General features: G+C 26.6%; 1 protein-coding gene across 2 annotated transcripts in view; it reads left to right on the forward strand.

Annotated features, from left to right (window-relative positions):
• The first annotated feature begins 21,122 nt into the window (after window positions 1-21,122).
• The window catches only part of LOC126907581 (Fanconi anemia group J protein homolog), a 30,267-nt gene continuing 28,874 nt past the window's right edge, over window positions 21,123-22,515 (forward strand). Inside the window, exons 1-2 of one of the 2 annotated variants that reach the window (XM_050688953.1) lie at window positions 21,123-21,413; window positions 21,843-21,954. In XM_050688953.1, coding sequence (XP_050544910.1) covers window positions 21,288-21,413; window positions 21,843-21,954 — 238 coding nt within the window. In that variant the 5' untranslated portion in view covers window positions 21,123-21,287. The remainder of the gene's footprint in view (window positions 21,414-21,842; window positions 21,955-22,515) is intronic. The other variant, XM_050688952.1, reaches the window with a different exon arrangement.

Raw genomic sequence — 22,515 nt, forward strand, 5'->3', positions numbered from 1 at the left:
AAATTCAGAATGATGTTTGATTATACTAGTTTGATAATCAAACCAAGTTTTTATCACTACTAAAAATCCTTCATAGGCTATTATTTTAAATTAAATTTTAAAAGTCATTAAAACATTGAAGTTATTATTTTCTTGATCACTATAATTATTTATATCTATATGAATTACCAATATTTTTTTATATAAAGTATTTATTATCTAACTACAATTTTTTTTTATTTCATATGTATTGCTTGTAAAAATTGTATTTTAAATAATTTTTTTTTTTTTGAAAAATAAGATTAGCTTTCTATTTGAATTAATGCTTTATTTTCGATTTATTAGTTAATAATTTTAATTCCTCATTTTATCATTTAACTTATTTTCATTTTACATTGATCTACTGATATGTAAGTTCGAGTTGTGTTTTAAATACCAAAAACTAGCGTGAAAAATGAATGAGCTTTATTCTTTGGTTAACACTCCTATATATTCCTCGTGTAAGAACTGTTTTAACGAAGTACTTCTATGAGAAAAACGACGATGGTAAAGAATAAAACTATTTATTGTAATATGAGGCGATAATAAATATAACATTGAGTTCATGAATTTCATTTAATAACACCTTACTAAGGGGAAAGAACATTTAAAATAATAACATGACGGTTTCTTTAAATTTGTTCAATGCTTTTCTTTTTTTCTGTGATACCTACCGCTCATTTTATCTAATCTATTCAATCAGTTACATGAAAAATACTAGTATACATGCGACAGCATACGTTGTTGGCCTGAAAGGTGCGCCGCGTCCAATACATGTGTACATGATAAATAGCTGTTGACTTCACACGTTTAATAATTTCAACCATATATAGAAGCGACCAACTGTTTTTATGTTGTTTGAAATTTATCGTGCATTCAAAACGGAGATAATTTTGACAAAACCAACAGATATTTAAAACTCGTCGGAGGTAAAAGCGATAGGTTGCTGCATTATAATGTCAGTGGGCACCTCGTCGATCAAACACAAAACTTGTTATTTATAGCAAGCGAATCCACGAGGTTCGCAACGCGTCTTTAAAAGTGTAAGCGGTTAACGCGTTCAAGGTTACCGATATGTTCAAGGGGTGTGAGTATTACATTGATTTCTATTGCAAACTTCGAGTTATGTTGAAATAGATATTAATAACTTGTGGTGCTACAATATCTCGATGGCGTTGTCTTGATGGCAAGTAGCGGTAGTTAAAATCTATGGACGATATCAAAACAGGATAAGGCCCAGCAATTTTAGTGATTTACTGCTTAGCAGTAGCAGCCACTCGGACTGCGTTGTAATAATGTCGTTACTGTTATTATGGTACATAGACAATAAGAGCGGCCGCACTAAACTCGATTAGTCTGACGACCGTCCGGTAGCATTGCTTTAATCAAATTAGACCGCTAGATTAAGAACTATTATTTAATTAATTAATCCGTCCGTTTCTTTTATGTTATTGTTATGCGCCCATTTAACTTCTATTCGGGTCTATTTATGTACACAGTGTACGAGCAGCTCGGGGTCCCATTTAATTTTCGTCGGCAACGTTCGGCCGCATTATTCACGGCTCGTAAAATTCGCATATACATTACACATCATACGCGTAATAGCAGTTCTACCGATGGCAGAACAATAAGGCGGCGCAGTGATTATGCTCAGTGGAAACGGCATGGGGTAGCGGACAATAACTGTCCGGCCTCTACACACTAAGGCTTAATGAAATTAACGCTGGTGTCCACAGCCCGAGAAAATTGAGACGTTGCAATTGCGGAAATTGCTCAATGGGTTGGCTATGGTAACCTTCTGCCGCGTTTTTAGGGTTATGGCATTACACGGCCCGTTTATACGTCAATGAGTGGCAACACTTCTTTCTGTGTTGGCCGAATGATAACAACAATCGCCTACGTTTTATCAACAACTACGGAACGCCTCTGTTACAACACTAATAAGTACAAGTATGCGATGTAAAATTAGCGCATCCTTCACAGACAATAGACAGAGACACAAAGATTTTATTTGTGTGGAAAGTAAATGAAATGTGGTACAGTAATGTAGTAAAAAATAATACAGTATCAAGTCGACAAACCGATAATGATGAGCGATATTATTAATGCGTGTCAAGTAAATTATTCTTTCGAGAACCGTATTAATTTTATTCGACTAAATGAGAAAACTGTGTTTTGAAATCGAATTGTTTCTTTCGCCGTTAAAATTAATAAACACGCGAAATACAAAAAATCTTTCTTAGCTATAAAAAATATTTTTAATACTGCATCTCCTTATATAAAATAACAAAATATAAATTAGGCGACGACTTATGATCCTATCACATCTATTCGATCAAAATCCAGTGTATGTTCACACTTATGCTAACAGATGAAAAGAAATTAAATACACATTACGCAATACATGAATAAAACATCAATGTTATTCAGTGGCGTTATTACTCCATAATGGAGAGCATAGTAAAAAAGTCTACGAGATTCCATAAAAATAAAAACGTTAATTTTTTTAATAATCTCGGTAGTGTACTTTTTTAATTCAAAACAAGAAAATTAGTTTTATTTTTTAGTGATCAATTTTAAGTGGCGTTAAATAATATTGATATTCCTATTTAATTTAATTACAATAAATCAAATCAATTTTTTTTTTGAGAACAAACAATTTTTTCTTATGTTAACGAAAATAAATAGAAATAAAATACTATTTTTTATCTTAAAAATTAAATTTGATTTTTTTATAGATACTTTTTTTACTTTAAAAATTAATTTTAGTATAATAATACTTCAATGCTAATCTAATTTCAGAAACATATCGAGTCTTGTGATGAGATACAGTAATAATTATTTTTATATTTTATCTTTTTATTAATAAATTTTTAATTTATAATTATATAAGGTATAGATAAACGCAGTTTATAAATTTGCGATATATTTTCCATTACACTTCAAATTAACGCCATAAACTATCTATATATTTAATTTAATTTATTTTGCACGAGAAAAAATGTTGTGCTTATTACTTATTATTGATAAGGTTTTTAATATTTAACAAAATATTTGATTACATATGTTACAGTTAAATTAGGTAAAACAAATTATATAAATATTTTATATTAAATAGTAAAAATGTACACGCAATAATTATATTTATTAAACTACTTTTATTTGTTATCTCTGTCTGTACACCTAATGCTTAAAGGAAAACGCTATTTGAGTAATTTAAACAAATGATCGGTAACAGCATTGATGTAAGGTTTATATCATTTGATTAATATTTCGTAATCAAATTACACAAATGGATGTGGCAGTGGCAAATATTTGATAAATAATCTAATTCCTCTAAAAAGCTTTAACTATGTAACAACTCATAATAAATTTTATACATAAGAAGTACCTATAAAAATTAAATAGTCATATTACTAATGTATGCATTCTAGGGATAGCTAGGTTTTATAATTAGAGATGTCATAGTAAAAAAATGAATAAAATTTCATATTTTAGAACTCTTTCTTTGCTCATCACTTCATTTTAATGATGAACATTGTTTCCAATGGGTTTGCAGGACCCCCTGCTACCACCTGTCTACGCCACTGATGCATATGTATTATTACCACAAAAAATATATTAAATAAGTAAATAAAAGAACCAACCACAAAATGGTTTTAAGTTTTATTTAGAATTATTTATAATTTATTATTAATTATGTTAATAAAAACTTGGATTATTTAATATCTAACCATTTTATAGCCAGTTTTTTATTTATATTTATAAGTTAAGCGTTTTTTTTTAAGTATTTTTTGTGGCATATCATAACGTTTTTTAATTCTAAATATTATCATTTTCATTTTTAAAAGAGTTCGTTTAGTTTAGCATTGGTTACAATTTTAGTAAAAGTAATTTTTCACGCTATTACCATATTATTTTTATTCATATCCTTAGCCTCTATAATCTTAGCCTCAAATAGTCTATCCCAACTATATGGTCTCCAACTCAAATATGATTTGATTGGACTTTTACACCGACTATCGATCTGAAATGACCTCATTATGGCTAAGAGAGTCAGTAAGGGAGCAAGGTGTATGTAATTACTAAAGTTCACGTATGGGTCATCCTTCCGTGGAATCAACAGTAATTAGCCCAGCTGAACTAAGGTGCCTTCTGATGATCCACTGCGTCAGACCACATTCCGGATAAAACATTATGGTCCAGAAAAGTTAGACAACTTATCATTTTTAATTTATATTGTATAATTAATATTGTAATTAATTTGTAACTTCATAGACGGTTGTTTTATCAATATAAAATAAAACGTAAAATAAAAACAAATTGAATGCAAAACTTTGTTTTAATAAACTAGGAAGATAATTTAAAAATTGAACTTAGGTATTTTTGGTAAATAGCTTATTTATAACAATCCCTTAATTGAAAAAACATATTTGATGAGTTAATTGTTTCAACACATTGCTGAAAAAAGCCATCGTTTAAATAAGAAACGTCCGTAAAGGACCGCAATAATTACACTTTAAGCGTTCTCAAACCTTATATTGTATCAACAATGTATCCATTCATAGTTCAATTGAAATACTGTAAATACAATTGTTAGTAACAAGTTTGTAACATCTCTTATTTCAAGAAAGTATTTGATATTTTACACAATCATTTGTTTATGATAATTAGTAATTTAAAATAAGCATGTAGTATTAATATATCAAAGTTTAAAAAAGTCGGTAATATACAAATTTCAAGTTCTCCAATCAAAATGTCTTTGCCGTATACTCCAAAGTTACTTGTATATAATAATATTTTGTACAGATTGTATCATTTCTACAATAAAATGTTAGTAATAATATGCTAAATTTTAAATTACTATGATGTTCATTGTCTCCACAGAGATTTGTTTATTTAACAGGTAAAACCAAATGTAATTATAATGTCAATTTAATCGACAGCAATTTGATTTAAATATAACAAACATTAATAAATTATGTACCAAATAAATTTAACAACAAAATAATAACATAAAAAATCTGAACGATAAGACTTAAATTTTAGATAAAATATAAGAAATAAAATGTATAAAAGAATAAAATAAATCAAACGCAAAAATATCAATATTTATAAAATTACATGAACACATAAAACCATTTAAATTAGCATTAAATACATAATCCGAATGTTGATTTGATGTATAAAAGTTGTTTTTAATATTGTGTTGCAGGTAGCAACATGAAAATTTAGTTTTCGTACAAATTCTGGGTAATCAATGTTATTTAAAAGAATATTGTACAAAAAGTAATTTAATTTTTTTCTTTTAAGTGAATAATCTTATATCTTATATCTTTATGTCATTAGCTGATACATCGAAGAATTTAATAATTAAATTGTATTAACAAAACATATTCAAATAATATTGTTTAACCTTAGACACAACATGATACTCTACTCAGTCCATATATACCTTTTCAAAATAAATTATTAATGGTTAAAAACTTGGTAAATTTATCTATTATTTATTAATTATATATTAATATCGATATAATTAGTTCTATTACTATTTTTAATTTCGTATTATAAGTAATAGTAAATGTTTCATCATAAAGTTTGACCATTAAAGTCAAAAATATAGGCTAGCCCAATTACAGTCCAATTGCGTTATTCATTTTAATTGATTTTTACAATAAAAATATACAGAACGATTTTATTATCTTAAACCATTTAATTGATCAAAAAAGAAGGAAAATATTGATCATTTTTTATTTTTTGTTTCTTTTAAATCAATGTTTTTCTCAATCTATCAATCATCAAGTATTTTTTATGTTTAACCCTTATACTTTATAAGGATGCCAACTTTAATTTCTTAAATGGAAATATACATAATTAACTAGATTATTTAATAGATAATTAACTTATTAAAATAAAGAGTTTATGACAATTTTTGTACCAGTATTTCAAAAGTTATTGACATGTTTAAACCTAGAAAGGTGGAATGGTCAGTCGAGAAATATATTAATTTAAGTTTAATATAATAATTAAATTAGGTCAAATCCAAAAATATGGGGGGACGCTTTAATTTTTAGAACTGAATACGTGTTATAAGAAATTTATTAAAATGGTTAACATTTCAAAATTGTTAAAAAAAAATTATTGTAGAAGAACTTAAATTATGAAATGAAAAGAAATTTATGATACGACTGTGGTATTATAAGTACTTGAAGCACAGTCGACCAAGACGTAATTATTGTTATTTTTTTGTTTTTGATTATTCAAAAGTTTAAGTAATTAATGTTTTAATGTAAGATTAAAAAACAATGTAATTAATTTATGACTACACGTGGAACTAAAAGACTTATTATATTAAGGGCTATGAAGAGATAGAAATACAAATTTAAGGTGATGTATAACAAATATTAATATAACATTTGTTGTATTAATAAATCCTACCACAGTTGTTGATGTATTTTTAGTTTGTAAATACTTCTTTTTTCATATGTAGATACGTAGCCAAAATGGTTACTGTTAATATTTTTTTCTCAACTTTTTTTTGTTATAGTATAATATTTAAAATTTAAATAGACTATTTTTCATTTATTTCATAATAAATTAAAATTTTGATTCTGATTTTGTGATGTTTTGTATAATATTCATTTATAGTTGATTTCTAATTAAATAATAAAAATTAGAGGTAGGTTCTTATCTATTCCTTTATTGAGATAAATTTTTTACTAAGTAAATATATTTACTTATTACGATCAATAATTTTTAGCCTTTGAGGGGAGACAATTCTGTGTAACTCGTGAACGCTCCTTATTTTTTAGGAACTATAGTCCCCCTTTCTAGTTTTTCCCACTTTAACCACTGATTAAAAACAATACAATTTCACTTTTAATAGTACTATCTATTGATTAGTATGTTTAATATTTCAACGTCTGGTTAAACGGGCTCTTTTAATTATACTATTTTTAAAAGCTATTGTATGATAATTAAAATGCCCCTTAAACGAGTTTCGATGTTTTTTACATGTATCGACAGCAACTAGCTATTATACTTGTTTGGTGAAATGCGATAGTTTTTTTACTACCTGTTTAAGAATTTAATATAATGAGCTATAAAAACGTATTAGAATTAAAACAACATAATAAACAAGAATAATAACCACAAAACGAATAAAATGGATATTGTGTTGGAAAATTGTTATAGTAACAATATTACAACACTATAAAAATTAGAAATATTAAATATTGATTGTATGAATAAGATAAGATAATATTATTGATATTAGTATTTATAATATCAATATGAATACCAAAGACATTACCTACATTAGTGGCGGATATTCAAAACTTTTTTTGGGGGATTCTAAAAACTAATATCTCCTTAAAATACGCAACAGAATTTTACGCTACAAATTATATAATGTAAAAATATCGTAAATCCGCCAATGACTTACACGAGAAAATTCAGAACAGTCTAGATTTTTAAAATTAATCAGTGAAAACGTAACTTAATTTTGTACCTATGATTTCAGTAGTTTTTTTATACGAGAGAGAGTAAAATGATTAGGTTATTTAAATAATCTCTTTTTGTCTAAGATAAAATTCAATAACTTCATAAGACTATTCATTACATTTTATTGAGTTTTAACTTATTATGCAGATTGTATAACTATATTATTCAGTGACATATCACTTAATACATACATATTTAGTGTATAATGTAGATGTCTATAAAATATTTGAATGCAATTAAAATCAAATATTTGAAAGTTCCAATTATTTATTATAGATGTAGTTTCTAACGTGTTAACATGTTAGAAACGACATTTTTAGTCTTAATTTTAAGATACACTATACATTTTGACTATAGTTAAGAAATATTCCAAGTAATGAAGAACTGACTCAATACTCAAATATTTTATAAAATTGAAAACAGTAGAACGAATAATTGTAATTATAATACATTACAAGGACATTTGACAAAATATTATCTTTGTGTTGCACACGTTTTGACCTACCACCTGTAAGTTTTCATTTTACTGTTGCTCATCATTTACCAGGCATATTTTTGTATTATTTAAAGATTTAACCATTAAGATTATTATAGTGTCGTTAAATGTTATCGACCCCGACACATTTTGAGGTATGTACAACGACAGGTACTAAAAATTGTTCAAGTCTTACAAAAACAAAAAGCAACATTAAAAACTACGCATTAAAAACATAATATCAATAGACGCCTTGAGTCGTTTAAAATAACGACCGCAATAAATTTGGAAATTATTATTTACTTTATTCGGTTTGTTATGTAGAAACTAAAAATTTTGTCGACACCTTTCCGAATAGACACGGCGGGTGGTAGCGCACCTCGTACTACAAAATCCAGTCCAAAAATAATTACAATACATTTTTAAAAACACGAAATGGTGTGTGGCTGTCGCCGAATTGATGTGTTCGTTCTGTTGAACGATAGCTGGTCACCCATTGCCATCTCATTGGGAACCCCACTAGTCAGATATAGTTTTTTGAATGCTCAACTAAAAATTATATTTCGAGATTTTTCTCAGCGTGACGTTATCCCGTCGAGTAGGACTCTGTCAAATCAATACAGTCTCAATTATGATTTTTAGTTATTAGTAAACACGATCGTCAATCCCAAAACACACATAAAATATTATACTGCCATTATAGATTGAGTTTGTACATTCCGTTAGTATACGTTATGTTGATTGTCAAAGAAACACTTTACATATGAACATAATCCTATGTGACCTGAAAAAATTAGCAATTCATCTGAAAAACATAATTTACAACGATTTTTTAAAAATTTTTTTATACTATAATATGTTATTACTATAGTAAAATTATTTCAATTGCGGTTCGAAAAATGCTTTTAAAACCCTTTTGAGTGGATTTTTCAAATGCCGAACACATTTCAATACAAGACCATCGTTTCAAATCATGTAAAGTGCTCACAAAAAGCTTATAACCAAAAAATTATTATACGCTATACTATAAATTTTCATTATTATTATTAGAGGTTTTGGTTAGTATGCGCACCTATGTTAATAAAAAATATTGTCTTTAAAATATACTATATATTAAGTATATTAAAGATAACTTTTTTTATCGATTCTCAAAAATGGCTTTCAGTGTTGTTTTCTTAAATTTAACAATTGTTCTTTTGTGATAATGTAAGCTTTCTCTAAATTTAAAGCGAGCTGTTCTCGTTTAATAGCTGACTTAAAATTTTCACTTAAAAATTATGTAATTTCACAGAGCACAATATAATTACTACTTATATATTTAACTAAAATAAAATAAACACAATTGATAATTATATCAGTTACATGACCAAACAAATAAATTTAAATCCAGTTATTCTTGATTATTAATCTATATAATGAAGATGAAAATTTACTCGACAAGTCGGAAAAAGATTCATTTAACATGTTACTTAACAGCATTATCTTTAATACAAGTATGCCACACGAAAGCATCAATTATTAATTCATATTTTAACGAAAAGTGATGTTATCGCGTGACACGGTGTTGTGTGCAGCCAGAGATTAACGGCCGCTGCATAAGCCCTCAACAATAAAATAAGGGTAATATACACCCAAAGGACTCGTGTACCTAGTGCGAGCAAATATAAATGTGTCTAATAATTATGGCCATCATTAAGATAAACTAAAAACTACCTATTTACGTTGTGTATCTAAATAAATTTTTGTCTAATTAATGAAAAAATCCTCACTTTCGCCATAAATATTAAATGATATGCATAATGTAAACGGTTATTTTGTGTGCGTTATTTTTTAGACCCGACAGTACTTATTACTATTATTTTTTATTTCATTCGGTACTACGTGATGAGAAAAAAAAGTAGACAACACCCGAAAAAGTAAACAGTCGTCGTTAGGCTACACGAATTATTGTTTTGTTCGAGAGAAACTCAACGAGGGGTTAATTGTAAAACGACAGCGGCAACTAACAGAAGGCGGACGACATGAAAACTACTCTGTTCAACATGAGTATGATTAAATGCTATTGTCACGGTTGTCGTATCTGAGTTGGTTCATCTTACCGTTGGGCGACAACAGTACATGCGTATATCATTTTCATTCGGTTATTAGCCCAATGTTAACACATATATTAACATAAGTTTGTAGCGATAAAAAACTATGCGAATACCCTCAGAGTTACACGATGACTAAATTTTACTTAAAATGTCAACAAAATAAGTTAAAATTTTAATATTAAAAATAATATAGGTATTTAGAACAAACCAGTTTTCCTTCTCACGTTGGTCTGAATTTACACGCTACTATTTTTGTGCCTGTGGTATTACTATCACGATAAAAGTCACCTATCTGAACCTGATTAAATCACCCAAAATTATTATTATTCACATAAACTGAAAGAAACGTGTTACATTTTTTTCAAAGATGGTTCGAAATACTTTATTAGATTGTTACTACTGGGAGAATTGTACATTTTGCAAGTTGAATAAACACTCCAAGTTTATCAGTATTCATCTAAGTCGTGGTAGGAAAAGTCAAATTAGGAGTCGTGTCTACACAGTTATATCTCGGAGTTTATCATTTCTGCAAAATCTAAGAGTACAATTCTTCTTCCCTCTGAGTATACAGAAATATGCCCAATCGTAAACACGTTAAAAGTATATAATACTTTCTATAGTTCACTCGCATAGTTATAATAAGCATTTATTTTATTTTACTGTCATAGATGTTTATTATACAAAAATATAATGTGCGCAAAAATGTATACGTCATATAATGTGATTAATTCGTTGGCTGTTTTGAAATAGGCAAAATACACCAGCATAATTTTTTTAACAGATACAAAGATAATATTTTCTAAAATAAGCTCTAATAGATTTTCGAGCATTTAAATTTTACACATATAATGTCAATTAAAATAATTCTGATCAATTGAAATCACAGCATATACTGAATATTTTAGAATTAAAATTTTGCTAATTTCAGATTTTTTAAGTATGTATAAGTATATAGGGTGTTCAGTAAGTAAAGAAAAGGGTTTCTATTGTACTCGTTATTTGTAACAATTGATCTGTTTTCTTACTTTTCGAACACTTTGTATATGTATAAACATATATCAAAAATATTGTAGACATATACCAGTTTTTCTATTCATAGAGGTATAATTATGAATATTTGATAATTAACAAAACGAATATTTGGGCTAATTAAACACGCATAACATATCGAGGTGAGCTAATAGTATTTACGAGTACATTCAAGAATACTTCTATTATTTAACTTAACACAGATTAAATGAAAATATAAAACAACGGTTTGTATTGAAATTGACTATATAGACTTTCATATTGTCAATGACATTTCTGGCCAGTACACATATTGTAATAACAATGTTGTATTACATTAGTTATGCCAAAAGTAATTGAGAAAGACATGTTAAAAACTTGAACACACTCTTAAAAGCGATTATTTTTTATTACATGAAAGTAAGCCGTTCCGTGAAGAAGTTCAGTAAACATATATTTCTGTTTTTCCTATTCACTCAAAGGATTAATTTATACCCTGTCGTCATACACACGCAATGTTTAGTATACTCTCGACGAGAACCGTTTATTATAAATATTTCAATTTTATGTAAGATTCTCTAATAATAATTTTCGTGTGTCTATTCGGCGGTTTAGTTTTTTCCTATTCTCTTTTTGATAGTGATTATTAGAGTCGTAAAAAACTTTCATAATTAAGTACGTCGTTTCTGTTCGTAGTTGCTCGCCCTCTTTTAATTCTCATTCGCACGCGACCCGGTGACATCTTCCGCCGTCGAGGACACGCAATCTTTCGTTCTTTTATAAAAAAAAGGAACGTATAAATGGCCACCACGGTGGGAACCCGGAGAAGAGGGTGACAATTTTAGCAATCGCCCTTTGCGCTAGTTTTCGGGCAATTTGCTCCGGCGGCGAAGGCGGCTTAAATATTTTATTGCTTCCGATCGATACACCCTTGTTCACTACCCGCACTTACTTTTGGCCGTGCCGCGCGTTAAAAATAACAATGTTTATATGAATTGAGAGAATTATTATTAATCGGATACGTTTTATACGATTTCCGGCGTTGCCGCGGGCAAGACCTTCTGCGCGTAATAAAATATTGGCACATACAGACATTCTCAATCTGTCACACTTCCGATGACGATTTATAGAAATTAAACGTCAATCCGCCACAATAATGCAATGGGAGCCGGATCTGATAAGCTTTCATTGTATAATAATAATATACGGTTCGGTTGATAACATCGAGGGTCGACTTGGGTCACTCTTTTGCGGTTTCTTCCCCTCGAGGCTAACTGTTCGTCTTGGCATCTCATTTTCTGGATATATGAACTACGAGACTCGACCATAAAATGCATTTTCGACCTTTTAGAAAATATATGTAATGTGGTTGTCCGACTAAAAGATATTATTATACTCGTGGTCGGGAAAAGTTACCCTAAAGGCCAGTACTTACGATAAGATCTGGTTCACAAGATAATCGTTTTTGCCAATATTTGTTTCTCCAACGAAGTTAATATTTTGTGCGGTTATCACATGAAATACCAGCGGTACCCAGTGACCATTATCCGGTCACAGCAGCCAGTAAACTTGCGACTTGCATATAATATTTTGTTGCCCACAATCGACCATTTTTTCGGTAAAATCATTCTTAATGTAAAGCTCAATTATCGTGAAATATTTAAAAGTTATTATATCAATATAACATCTAACAAAACGCTTTTTTTTTTAATAAATATATAATATATTTACATATTTTAAATTGTATACTGTTAAATCCTATGGAGATAATCCAAAGAAATCAATCGATTTATCTAATTTCATTTGATTATTATTCGGTGGTTATAATAATAAAGAACGCGAGTAAAAATAATTAGCAATTTGATGAAAGTTAATTAAGTATTTTCATAACATAGTCATAAAATTGTTTACGTGTTTCCCAGTTGTAATGTAAAGGTCCATTTTTCCATCGGATTTTTAACAGTTCAGTGTTGTACTGTTATAGAACATAAAAATAGGAAAAGAATAAAATAACATTTTCGTTTGAAATGATTTTTCACTCGAGCGGACTTGGTGGCTCAGTTGCGGCGCGTCCAAACGTTTTTGCGGTCACCATAGAGGAGGCTATTTGTCGTCGAGGGAGTTAAATGAGGTACGGCGGCAGTCTGTAAACGAAAATGACCGATGCCCCAGAAAAATGTACACACACACACACACACGGACGTCGCACAAAGGGTCAATTTGTTTTCAGATTTATACGCACATTACAACTGTGTACACGTTTATTTTATTTTTTACATACGCGTATTAGTATTCGGACCACATCCATCACCGGAGGCAGTGGTCCTGTGCTGTGCATTGTACGATAGCAGTATATGCCGCCTGCAGCGTCCTGGACACGCATGGAGCTATATGGGGGTGGAATAATGTCCATAAGAGAAATAATATCGATTACGACGGCGGATTACTGGACTTATGTACGAGATGTGGGCTTAGGGACAGGAAGGAGAAGAACAGTTAGTATGTTTGTGTGCGTGGACATATGAGAAAACGTGTGGTGGACACGACACATGTCGTACGCCGTGTAATTGTGCCATGAGAAAATCCAGAACACGACCCTTACCGACGTCTAATTGAGCGCCCCGTGACGGCCACAGCAATCCATTAGGTGATATAGAAGTTGTTAAATACCTATCCTAGTACTAAGTACATATATGATATAACTAAAAAACAACTAGAAACCGTGATTGGATCTATCAATTGTTTTTTTATTGTAGTAATAACTATAAAAATAATCGAGTTCATACATATTTTATTGCTCTTGTAAAAAATTAACTCGAATACCAATCTCAAAACATGTTTCTGATACATAAAGTAAATTTTTTACTAATTCTGTACATTTCATGTATAAAAAACTGTTTATGAACACTGTTGTTTTTAATATGATTAGTATTAGTTATTTTTTTATTGTTGTAAATACAACATTTAATTATATTAACAGTAATAATAATTATATTTCATTTCTCAACATAAAGTATTTCATTGAACATAATATATATATTTTTTTTAATAATATACGATATTATTAATTTAAATGATACAAAGTTATGTTTTTAAAAATATATACATATTACTAAACAAGTAAAAAAATCATTTAAAATAAAAAAAAGATTAAATGTTCCTTTTTTAGCAGAATTTCATTTAATTTTTCTGTTCTGACGACTTGTTTCTTTAAAGTAACATTTCGATAAAAATTCTAAATTGGTTATCTTAAAAAGTTAGTTGATTGACAAATTTCATAGAATTAAGTAATTTATTTAACTAATAGGGCAACACGTCTAGTTACGAAACAAGTAAGGATTTATTGAACTTTAAAATTACATAACTAATTTTTTATTACTAATTCATTTTTAACATTTAGATATAAAATTAATAGTTTCATTTTTTTTCAGAAATTTGTATACTTTTAATAGTATTAAATGAAATATAAGTCTACTAGGTTAAATTTAAGTTCAAAACTGACAAGGTCCTATAAATGAGCAATTTTTCAATACAATATTAACGTATTTAAATGTGAATATCGGATTTTAAGTTTTATAATTAAAGTCATACATCATAAATTAACAAAAAAATTAAAATTTCTAGTAATACCGATGGTATTTACTAATTGGTAGATGCTCTATAACTTACTTTGTTAAAAAATTCATCCATTATTTTGCAATGTATTAATGTCAATTTAGTGGATATATTTCGAATTTAAATCATTTACCCATAAATTAATCTATTCATTTAATTATTTTAATAACTTAAATCCATGAGTTACATTAAAAATAATGAAGCTAAAAAAATTGAACGTTTAAACAATTGTTTATTTAATATCATCAGCATTGATTTAAATTCATAAATAAATGAAAGTAAAATTAAATATGTATATAAATTTATTTCTACAGAATAAATAACAAACATAAGTGATGATATATAATTTTTTTATAATGCAAACAAATATCTAAGTTGATTTATTTAAAATAGTAGGATCCTAATTTAAAAAATTAATAAGACTTTCTCATGAAACAATTATTGAATAATTTTAATTGAAATTTTATTTTAATTATACCAAACATGTACATAGGTACCTTTAAATGAGATTTTTATTTATGGCATTTGAATGATGATTCAATAAATTAAATAATATTGTGAATCGTTTGTAGCCACAACAGTAGCTGTGTCATCCCAGGGCTCAATTTGAACAAGATCTAAGTCATTGCTTATTACCAACATAATATCGTTTAACGTGGTTTTAATTTCTTTATCGGGCAAATGTATGTTTACGGCATATAAAACACATTCAATTGAACCATCATAAATGTGATATTTTCTAAATATCATATAAAAGTTCTTCAGAATATGTAAAATATTGTTTCCATATTTTAATATATAAGACGACACATCGTTATGACCAATCAATAATGAACATAGTCGATATACGTACGTTAAAATTACACTTTCAATTACTTGTAATATAGTAAAATAACACATGTCGACATTTGTTTTTTTATCGATACACTCTTTGATAATTTCCGATAAAGTTCTATTTTTTACTGCTAATCTAACACCTTTTTCCCCAATAATACCTTTGTCTTCATGGTTTTCATCGTAATCATTTGAAAAAAAATCTTCATATTTTGAAAATGTCAGTTGTTTTTGTAATTTAAGATTCATAATATCTGGGAATTCTTCTTTAAGGGCTAATAAATCCTCACCAGTAGCAATACCTCTTTTGACTTCGCATAGTGATTGATGGATACAAATAAATAATGTGTAAAAAATAATCAGTAATGTATTCTTTTGTAAACGAACACATTTCGTATTATTTGTTAATAAACATACAAGTTTGTTCATGTTTAGTAAAATTATTCGTAAATAACGGACTGTTCTACCTAATAATGATGATAGTATTGTGCAGCATAATTTATACAAAAATTTTCCCATATTTTTAATGAATCCATTTTTATTACGCAAATACCAGAAAATAGATTTATACAACAATAAATCGATTTAATAACTAATTATATTTACTCCAAAAAAATATTGAAATAATATAAGACAATTTTAAATTGACAAAGTTTTTTCCTTAATTATTTTTGAATATTGATATTAATTTTGTTAATATGAATATTTTCTCGATGAATTAAAACAAAAAATTAGTATATAAAAATTGTAATATCGGTCAATTTAGTTTGGTTAAAATAGTAATTGTATTTTTTGAGGAAAGCGGTGTTAGTTTTATGGATTTAATGTACCATTTTACATGATTAGAGATTAGGATCGAAATCTTCTCTTTTGTGTTTAACTTTGCATAAAAAACTTTCTTAATAAATCAAAAAATATTTTTTCTTATTAAATCTTTACAATAAAACAACATTGATATATTCATAAGTAAAAATAAATTTTATGGTGTATGTTATATGATATTTTATTGATTTAGATAAATATGAATTACTCGTAAATACACTTAATACTCCAAATAAAAAACATATTTTTTTAATAAAATTCTTTATAAAATGCATAATTTATTAAAGGCAAACATATAATATTACAAAAATTATGTTGAAAAATTCTAATAATTACACAATATTATTTTTAAATTTAGAAACATTTGTTGACAAGAATAAAATATTTTTTTAAATATCGTTTATAAAATATACACAAAATTATAATACACTTTTATGATAAATTGCATTTATAAATTATAACTTTACTAAATTTTGTTTTTTTTTTATAAATTCCGAGCAGCTAAATTTATTTTATAACCTTTTAGTTCTAATTAAAAAATTTAAATAATACCAGAAAAATGTGATTTATAGACAATGAATAGTATGATAAAGAAATATGTATATTAATTTTTGTTGTAAATAATATACATACAGAATACTCAATAAGTAAAGAAACTGATAAATTATTATGAAAAATGAAATAAATTATTTTTTTACCTTCCTTTTTGATCAACCTTTAAAATTATTGTACGTACCAAACATGTAATTACATGTTAATAATTTATGATAAAAGACAGTCTTGGACAAGTTAATTTTAAAAAGTAATAGAATAAAAAATATTATGAGTTCCATTTTATTTTTCACTTGAAAAAAGGGCTGCTGTCTCATTTTTAGTATTATCACCAAAAACACGTATCTTTAGAAATAAAATTCGATCATAGAATAATCCCTTCACATACGACGACCCAAAACTAGTAAAAGATAATTGTATAATTATTAGTTACTTTTAAGTTATCTTATTCTTAGAGAACTTATTTGTGGTAACCCGGAGAAAGTTGAAAACAATTTTTGACGACATTTATTTTTGCTCAAAAACTGGTATAATCGTAAACTGGTTCAAAAATAAAGTAAGGTATAAAAAAAATAGTATAGGTATACTATTTTAGGTACTACTAAAAAGACAATATCCTCTAAAATAACTGAAATAACGTCACAGCATTGAATGATGTTTCTAGTTTAAATATGAAAACTTGATAGATCAAAAGAAAAATTCTTGATATAACAATAAATAATAGAAATAATGTAATAGAATAATACTTGTGCGTCTTAATTCTATGGTTTTACAAAATATATTTTCAATGAGTTATCTTTTAATTATACTAATAATGTACTTGATAAAATTAAATTTTAATCTTATGTACATTGTTTTAAAAACAATAAATAATTTGTTTGCCGTCCATTGGTGTAGGGTGGTCAAATATTTGGAGGGCTAAGCCCCACTTGACCCTCTCACATTTCTTCTATGAATATATATAATGTATACATGATTTTATTAAGTTTAAAAAAATAGAATAAAATCTCCTGTAAAATTGATAAAATGTGAATTACAAAGTTTTGCCGTATTACTGACGTCGTGTTAAATATAATACTATTTAGACAATCAATTTTTAAATAAATGGTTATTCTTACTATTGTTTCAATTGACATATATTTCAATTCTGTCTGAATATTAAGTGGTTATTTTTGAATTAAATTAATTCAATTATCTAATATATTTAGTTATATAATTTTATTATCTATTAGATTGAATGCAGTTATTAAATTTCTACCATTAACAAAGTAAAACGTATTAGTATCAACCTATTATTGAATTATTATCAGTAATACAATTTTTATTTGTATGATCAGTTGTATAATGGAGTTGATTCATAATAGTATAGAGAGATTTCGATGGATAACTTAACAAATGACTATAACGCAATATTAATAATAAATTCAATAAATCATGGATCGTGTTATTTATTCAAGTATAGTACAGTAAAAGTTGTATATAACATATGCCCAGTCAGATAAGAGGGTGCTACAAATAGAACATTATACAGTTTATACGTAAAACAGCTTGACCTACTCACACGAGGTTAATAGTATGTTACATGTAATTCTTGAACCAATATTTGTTATGGTGTCATATTACAATTGTAAAAGGTACATGGGGTCGGTGGACATACGGAGTCCTTGTTGTCTCTCTGTAGGAGGCTCTTGGTTAAGATAGCTTCCTGAATTACCGTAGTATCTATAGCCTAAGTGAATAAACTAACCATTTAACGAATACGATTTGTAATATTCAACTAATGGTACGCCAACTTTGTTTTAAAAATTTTACTACAAAATGTAATACTAAACAAATAATAATAAAAAAAAATGGTTAACCTTATTAAAGTATTGTCATATCCTTAATTTTTTTTTTTTAAGTAAAGTAATCTTGATACATTGAAGATAAGTAACGGTTACAGTTCGTAATAAATGTATTTGTATGAATTCATGAACTAATTTTTATTTAAATTAATTCATGAATACACATAATTTTTAAATTTATTAACTTTATTAATTTTATTAACGAATTGGTATTTATATTGCAAAAAAGTACCCGTTTTTTAGATTTTCCAAAACCTAACAGTAAACACATTTTAAAAGCATTTGCACTCAGAAAAAAAAGTTTTTAGATCAATAGAATGTCAAATTTTATTTAATGTGAAATGTGTAGTATTATATTCAAATTTGTGTACATTCAAACGATAATATTTTCCTCGTTTATAAAATTTTTATTTCAAAGCTATTGTATTTTTATTTAAAATAATAATATTACATTGGTTTGATATAGGTAGATTTTTATATTAACAAAAATATGTACTTTGAAAAAGCATAAGATGTAATAAAAAACCAATAAATTAGCCATTTGTTCAAAATTATTGTTCGATTAATTATAGTATATACATGCATATTGTGCATGTGCAAATGCATAATTCCAATATGACATAAACTTAATGGTGTACACAATGGGCGTCGAAACTATTTTTTACAATGACTAAAAATAGGTCTCCTTTTGACTTTTACAAAGCTAAAACATTTGTTTGAAATTACTTTGGTGAGTTTTAGAGATCATATAAAAAAAAAAATATCTGATAGTTTTTATTGCATTGTTAATAATTATTGATAATATACTAAAATCTAGTTTATCGGAAAAATTACCATATCATTAACTTTGCAAAATATTTAAATTCATGGGATATCTAAAATCAATCTCTTTAAGCAATATAACGTTTACTACATGAAAATTTAAAAGTATATAAATAAAGTACTGAATAAAAAACAAATTTAATCATTGATGAATACTCGATTAAAATTTTACTTTGGTCAATAAAATTTGCCACAATAAAATAAAAGAAACATAATACTATCAAATAATCACACAATCTGTAATCGATAAAAACTGATTTTTTTTTTCATTAAATTATTAAAAAATATATTTTAACTTCACCCAGATATTTAACAATAATAATTTATTATTTTTTAGTCATAACTTTTTTATTAGATTCAATTTGAAGGGCAAAAATATCAGTTTGCCCTACAAATCTTTAAATTCCGGTTACGGTGACACTGCGTTTTAGAATGTATATATATATATATTATATAAGTTAATAATTATAATTATTTTAGACACAAAATATTTTTAAGGTAATATTTTGGTATGGTTTTTAATTTATAACCTCTGTATATTTTAAAATTAACTACATATTCTATAAATTTGATATTATATTAAATCATACAATAAACATAGCTTAGATTTAATTTATTAATTTAATTTTACCTTATGGTTACTATACTTTACTTTTCATCAAAAGAAATGGATGAATGGATATTATTACTTTAAAAGTAAAATTTAACTATTATAATAACAGATAGCTATTAGATTAAATACATTATATCATTAAATTATTACTTAATTATTAATCTCTTAGAATTAATGTGTTAAGTAGAAGTTTAGGATAAGTGTGGCCGATCCCAAGTAGTTGAGATTAAGGCCAAGAAAAAAAAGAAGAACAATCTCTTAGAAATAATGAATATGTGTTATCTTAAAATCAAAGATATAATTTACTTGATTCATTAAATCGATATTATAAGCTTGAAATCATAATTCCTTTATTGTTCATTTTAAAACATTTGCCATTAATTTTGGTAAATATATTTTTGAGTGTGTAAATGTAATGGGTATCTACATTTTTTAAAACTTAAAAATATATAACTGAAAAAGGACTAAAAATTTGTGTATAAATATTTCAAATATAATATTACTTACCATTTTCAGCAAAACATACTGACTGTGGCTATTTAACTAAATATTTCTAATATTTTATAGTTTTTAATTTATGTTTTTAATTTTAAGCAATATTAGTGGATCCAAATAGTTGGAATTAAGGCGAGGAAAAAGAAGAATAATTTTAAGTAATATAGCCACGAGTAATAATTTCGTATTATAGGAATTTTCATTAATTTTAAAATCAGTATAGATGAGTCAATAAAACTTATAGGAGAGTAAAAAATAATTTTTTATTGTATGTAATGGTGTATACAACGCTATCTAGATTACTACTAACAATTTATTGTCTTCCCGCCAAAACTTTATCAATTTTTCTATAAGAAAAATGTTATCAATAACAAAACTAAAACTTTATTTAAACTTTAATAAAAAAAATTTTCATATATGACTAAAATTCATCAATTAGCGTTGTATTTTATTCTTACAGTGTGTGACTGCTTATACTTAAGTAAATTAATAGTATTATCATTATTAAAAAGTAAAAATTTTAAATAAAATAAATTGAATTTTATGTTACCTATTATATAAGTAACTTTTGTTGTATTATCATTGGTTTAATAATGGATATTTCTAATAATTCTCAATATTTTTCTACACAAAATCCTTCTTATGTGTATACAATTGGAGGAGTTAAAGTTGATATGCCAGTAAAACCTTATCCTTCTCAAGTGTCAATGATGGACAAAGTAAGTTTTGTTTTAATAAGACTACATTTAAATACAATGTCTTTATTAGAATCTCAGGACCCCTATTTAGTTATCTAATCAGTGCTCTTCAGTGGTATATTAAAAAAATGTTCAATAGAAAGTGTCTGTATAACTTTTAAAACATATAGGAGCTTCACCTCTACTTTCCCTAACAACTATAATTTATGTTATTGGGAGTGGAAATGGACCTTATTACTATCCCGTATATACAACTACTGTTATTCTTTGTTATTATATTAAACATTAAAATTTTCAAATGTCTTTTTGGCAAGTGAAATTTGACTTATTTTTATTTGACTTTTTATGATTGTCACTTAAAATTTTAGACCCGTGAAAGCTGCCTTGTCTGCCTAGGCCAAAATTGGTCCTGAATAAATATTAAAATTAAAATTAATTAATTAAATTTAGGTTATACGTGGTTGCCAAAAGCAGCAAAATTGTCTTTTGGAAAGCCCTACAGGTTCTGGAAAAACACTAGCGCTGTTATGTTCTGCATTATCTTGGCAAAAAGCTGAAAAAGGTTAGTCATTATATTTATGTTTCTTACATTTATAATTTATTATTAAAAAATTAATAATAATTTACTTAAAAAATACTCTAGTCTTTATCAAATAATGTGAAATATAGAAATTTTACCTGTATGAGTCATAGGTTTGTACACTAAATATTTTTTTATATTCTCTGCATAATGTAAGTTTCATAGTTTTTCATTAGAAGCTATTAATTTACTTAATCATTTACTAAATTTCAATGAAAAAGAAAAGTGTAAATCTGTTAGTAAATTAATTTAAGGGCCATATGAGTTACGTTTCCCCAAAATTCCTAGATATTTCCTTAGGTTTTAATACAATTAAAGTTTTGAATAATTGAATCTTTGTCTTTATTGAAGTCATAATAATTTATAAGATACTCCGATTTAGAAAATAATAGAATAAAAATATTTTATCACGTTTATTTTAAAATCTAGTTCTTAAAAAAATATTTAAACTCGGTAAAAATAACTACTGAATGTATAAAAGTTATCAATCTTATAATGTTATTTATAAGACTTAGGTGTCTGGAATATTTGGGGTGAAAACGG

Source organism: Daktulosphaira vitifoliae, unplaced genomic scaffold (genome assembly GCF_025091365.1).
Source record: "Daktulosphaira vitifoliae isolate Bord-2020 unplaced genomic scaffold, ASM2509136v1 Scaffold_5, whole genome shotgun sequence".
Classification (NCBI taxonomy): Eukaryota; Metazoa; Arthropoda; class Insecta; order Hemiptera; family Phylloxeridae; genus Daktulosphaira; species Daktulosphaira vitifoliae.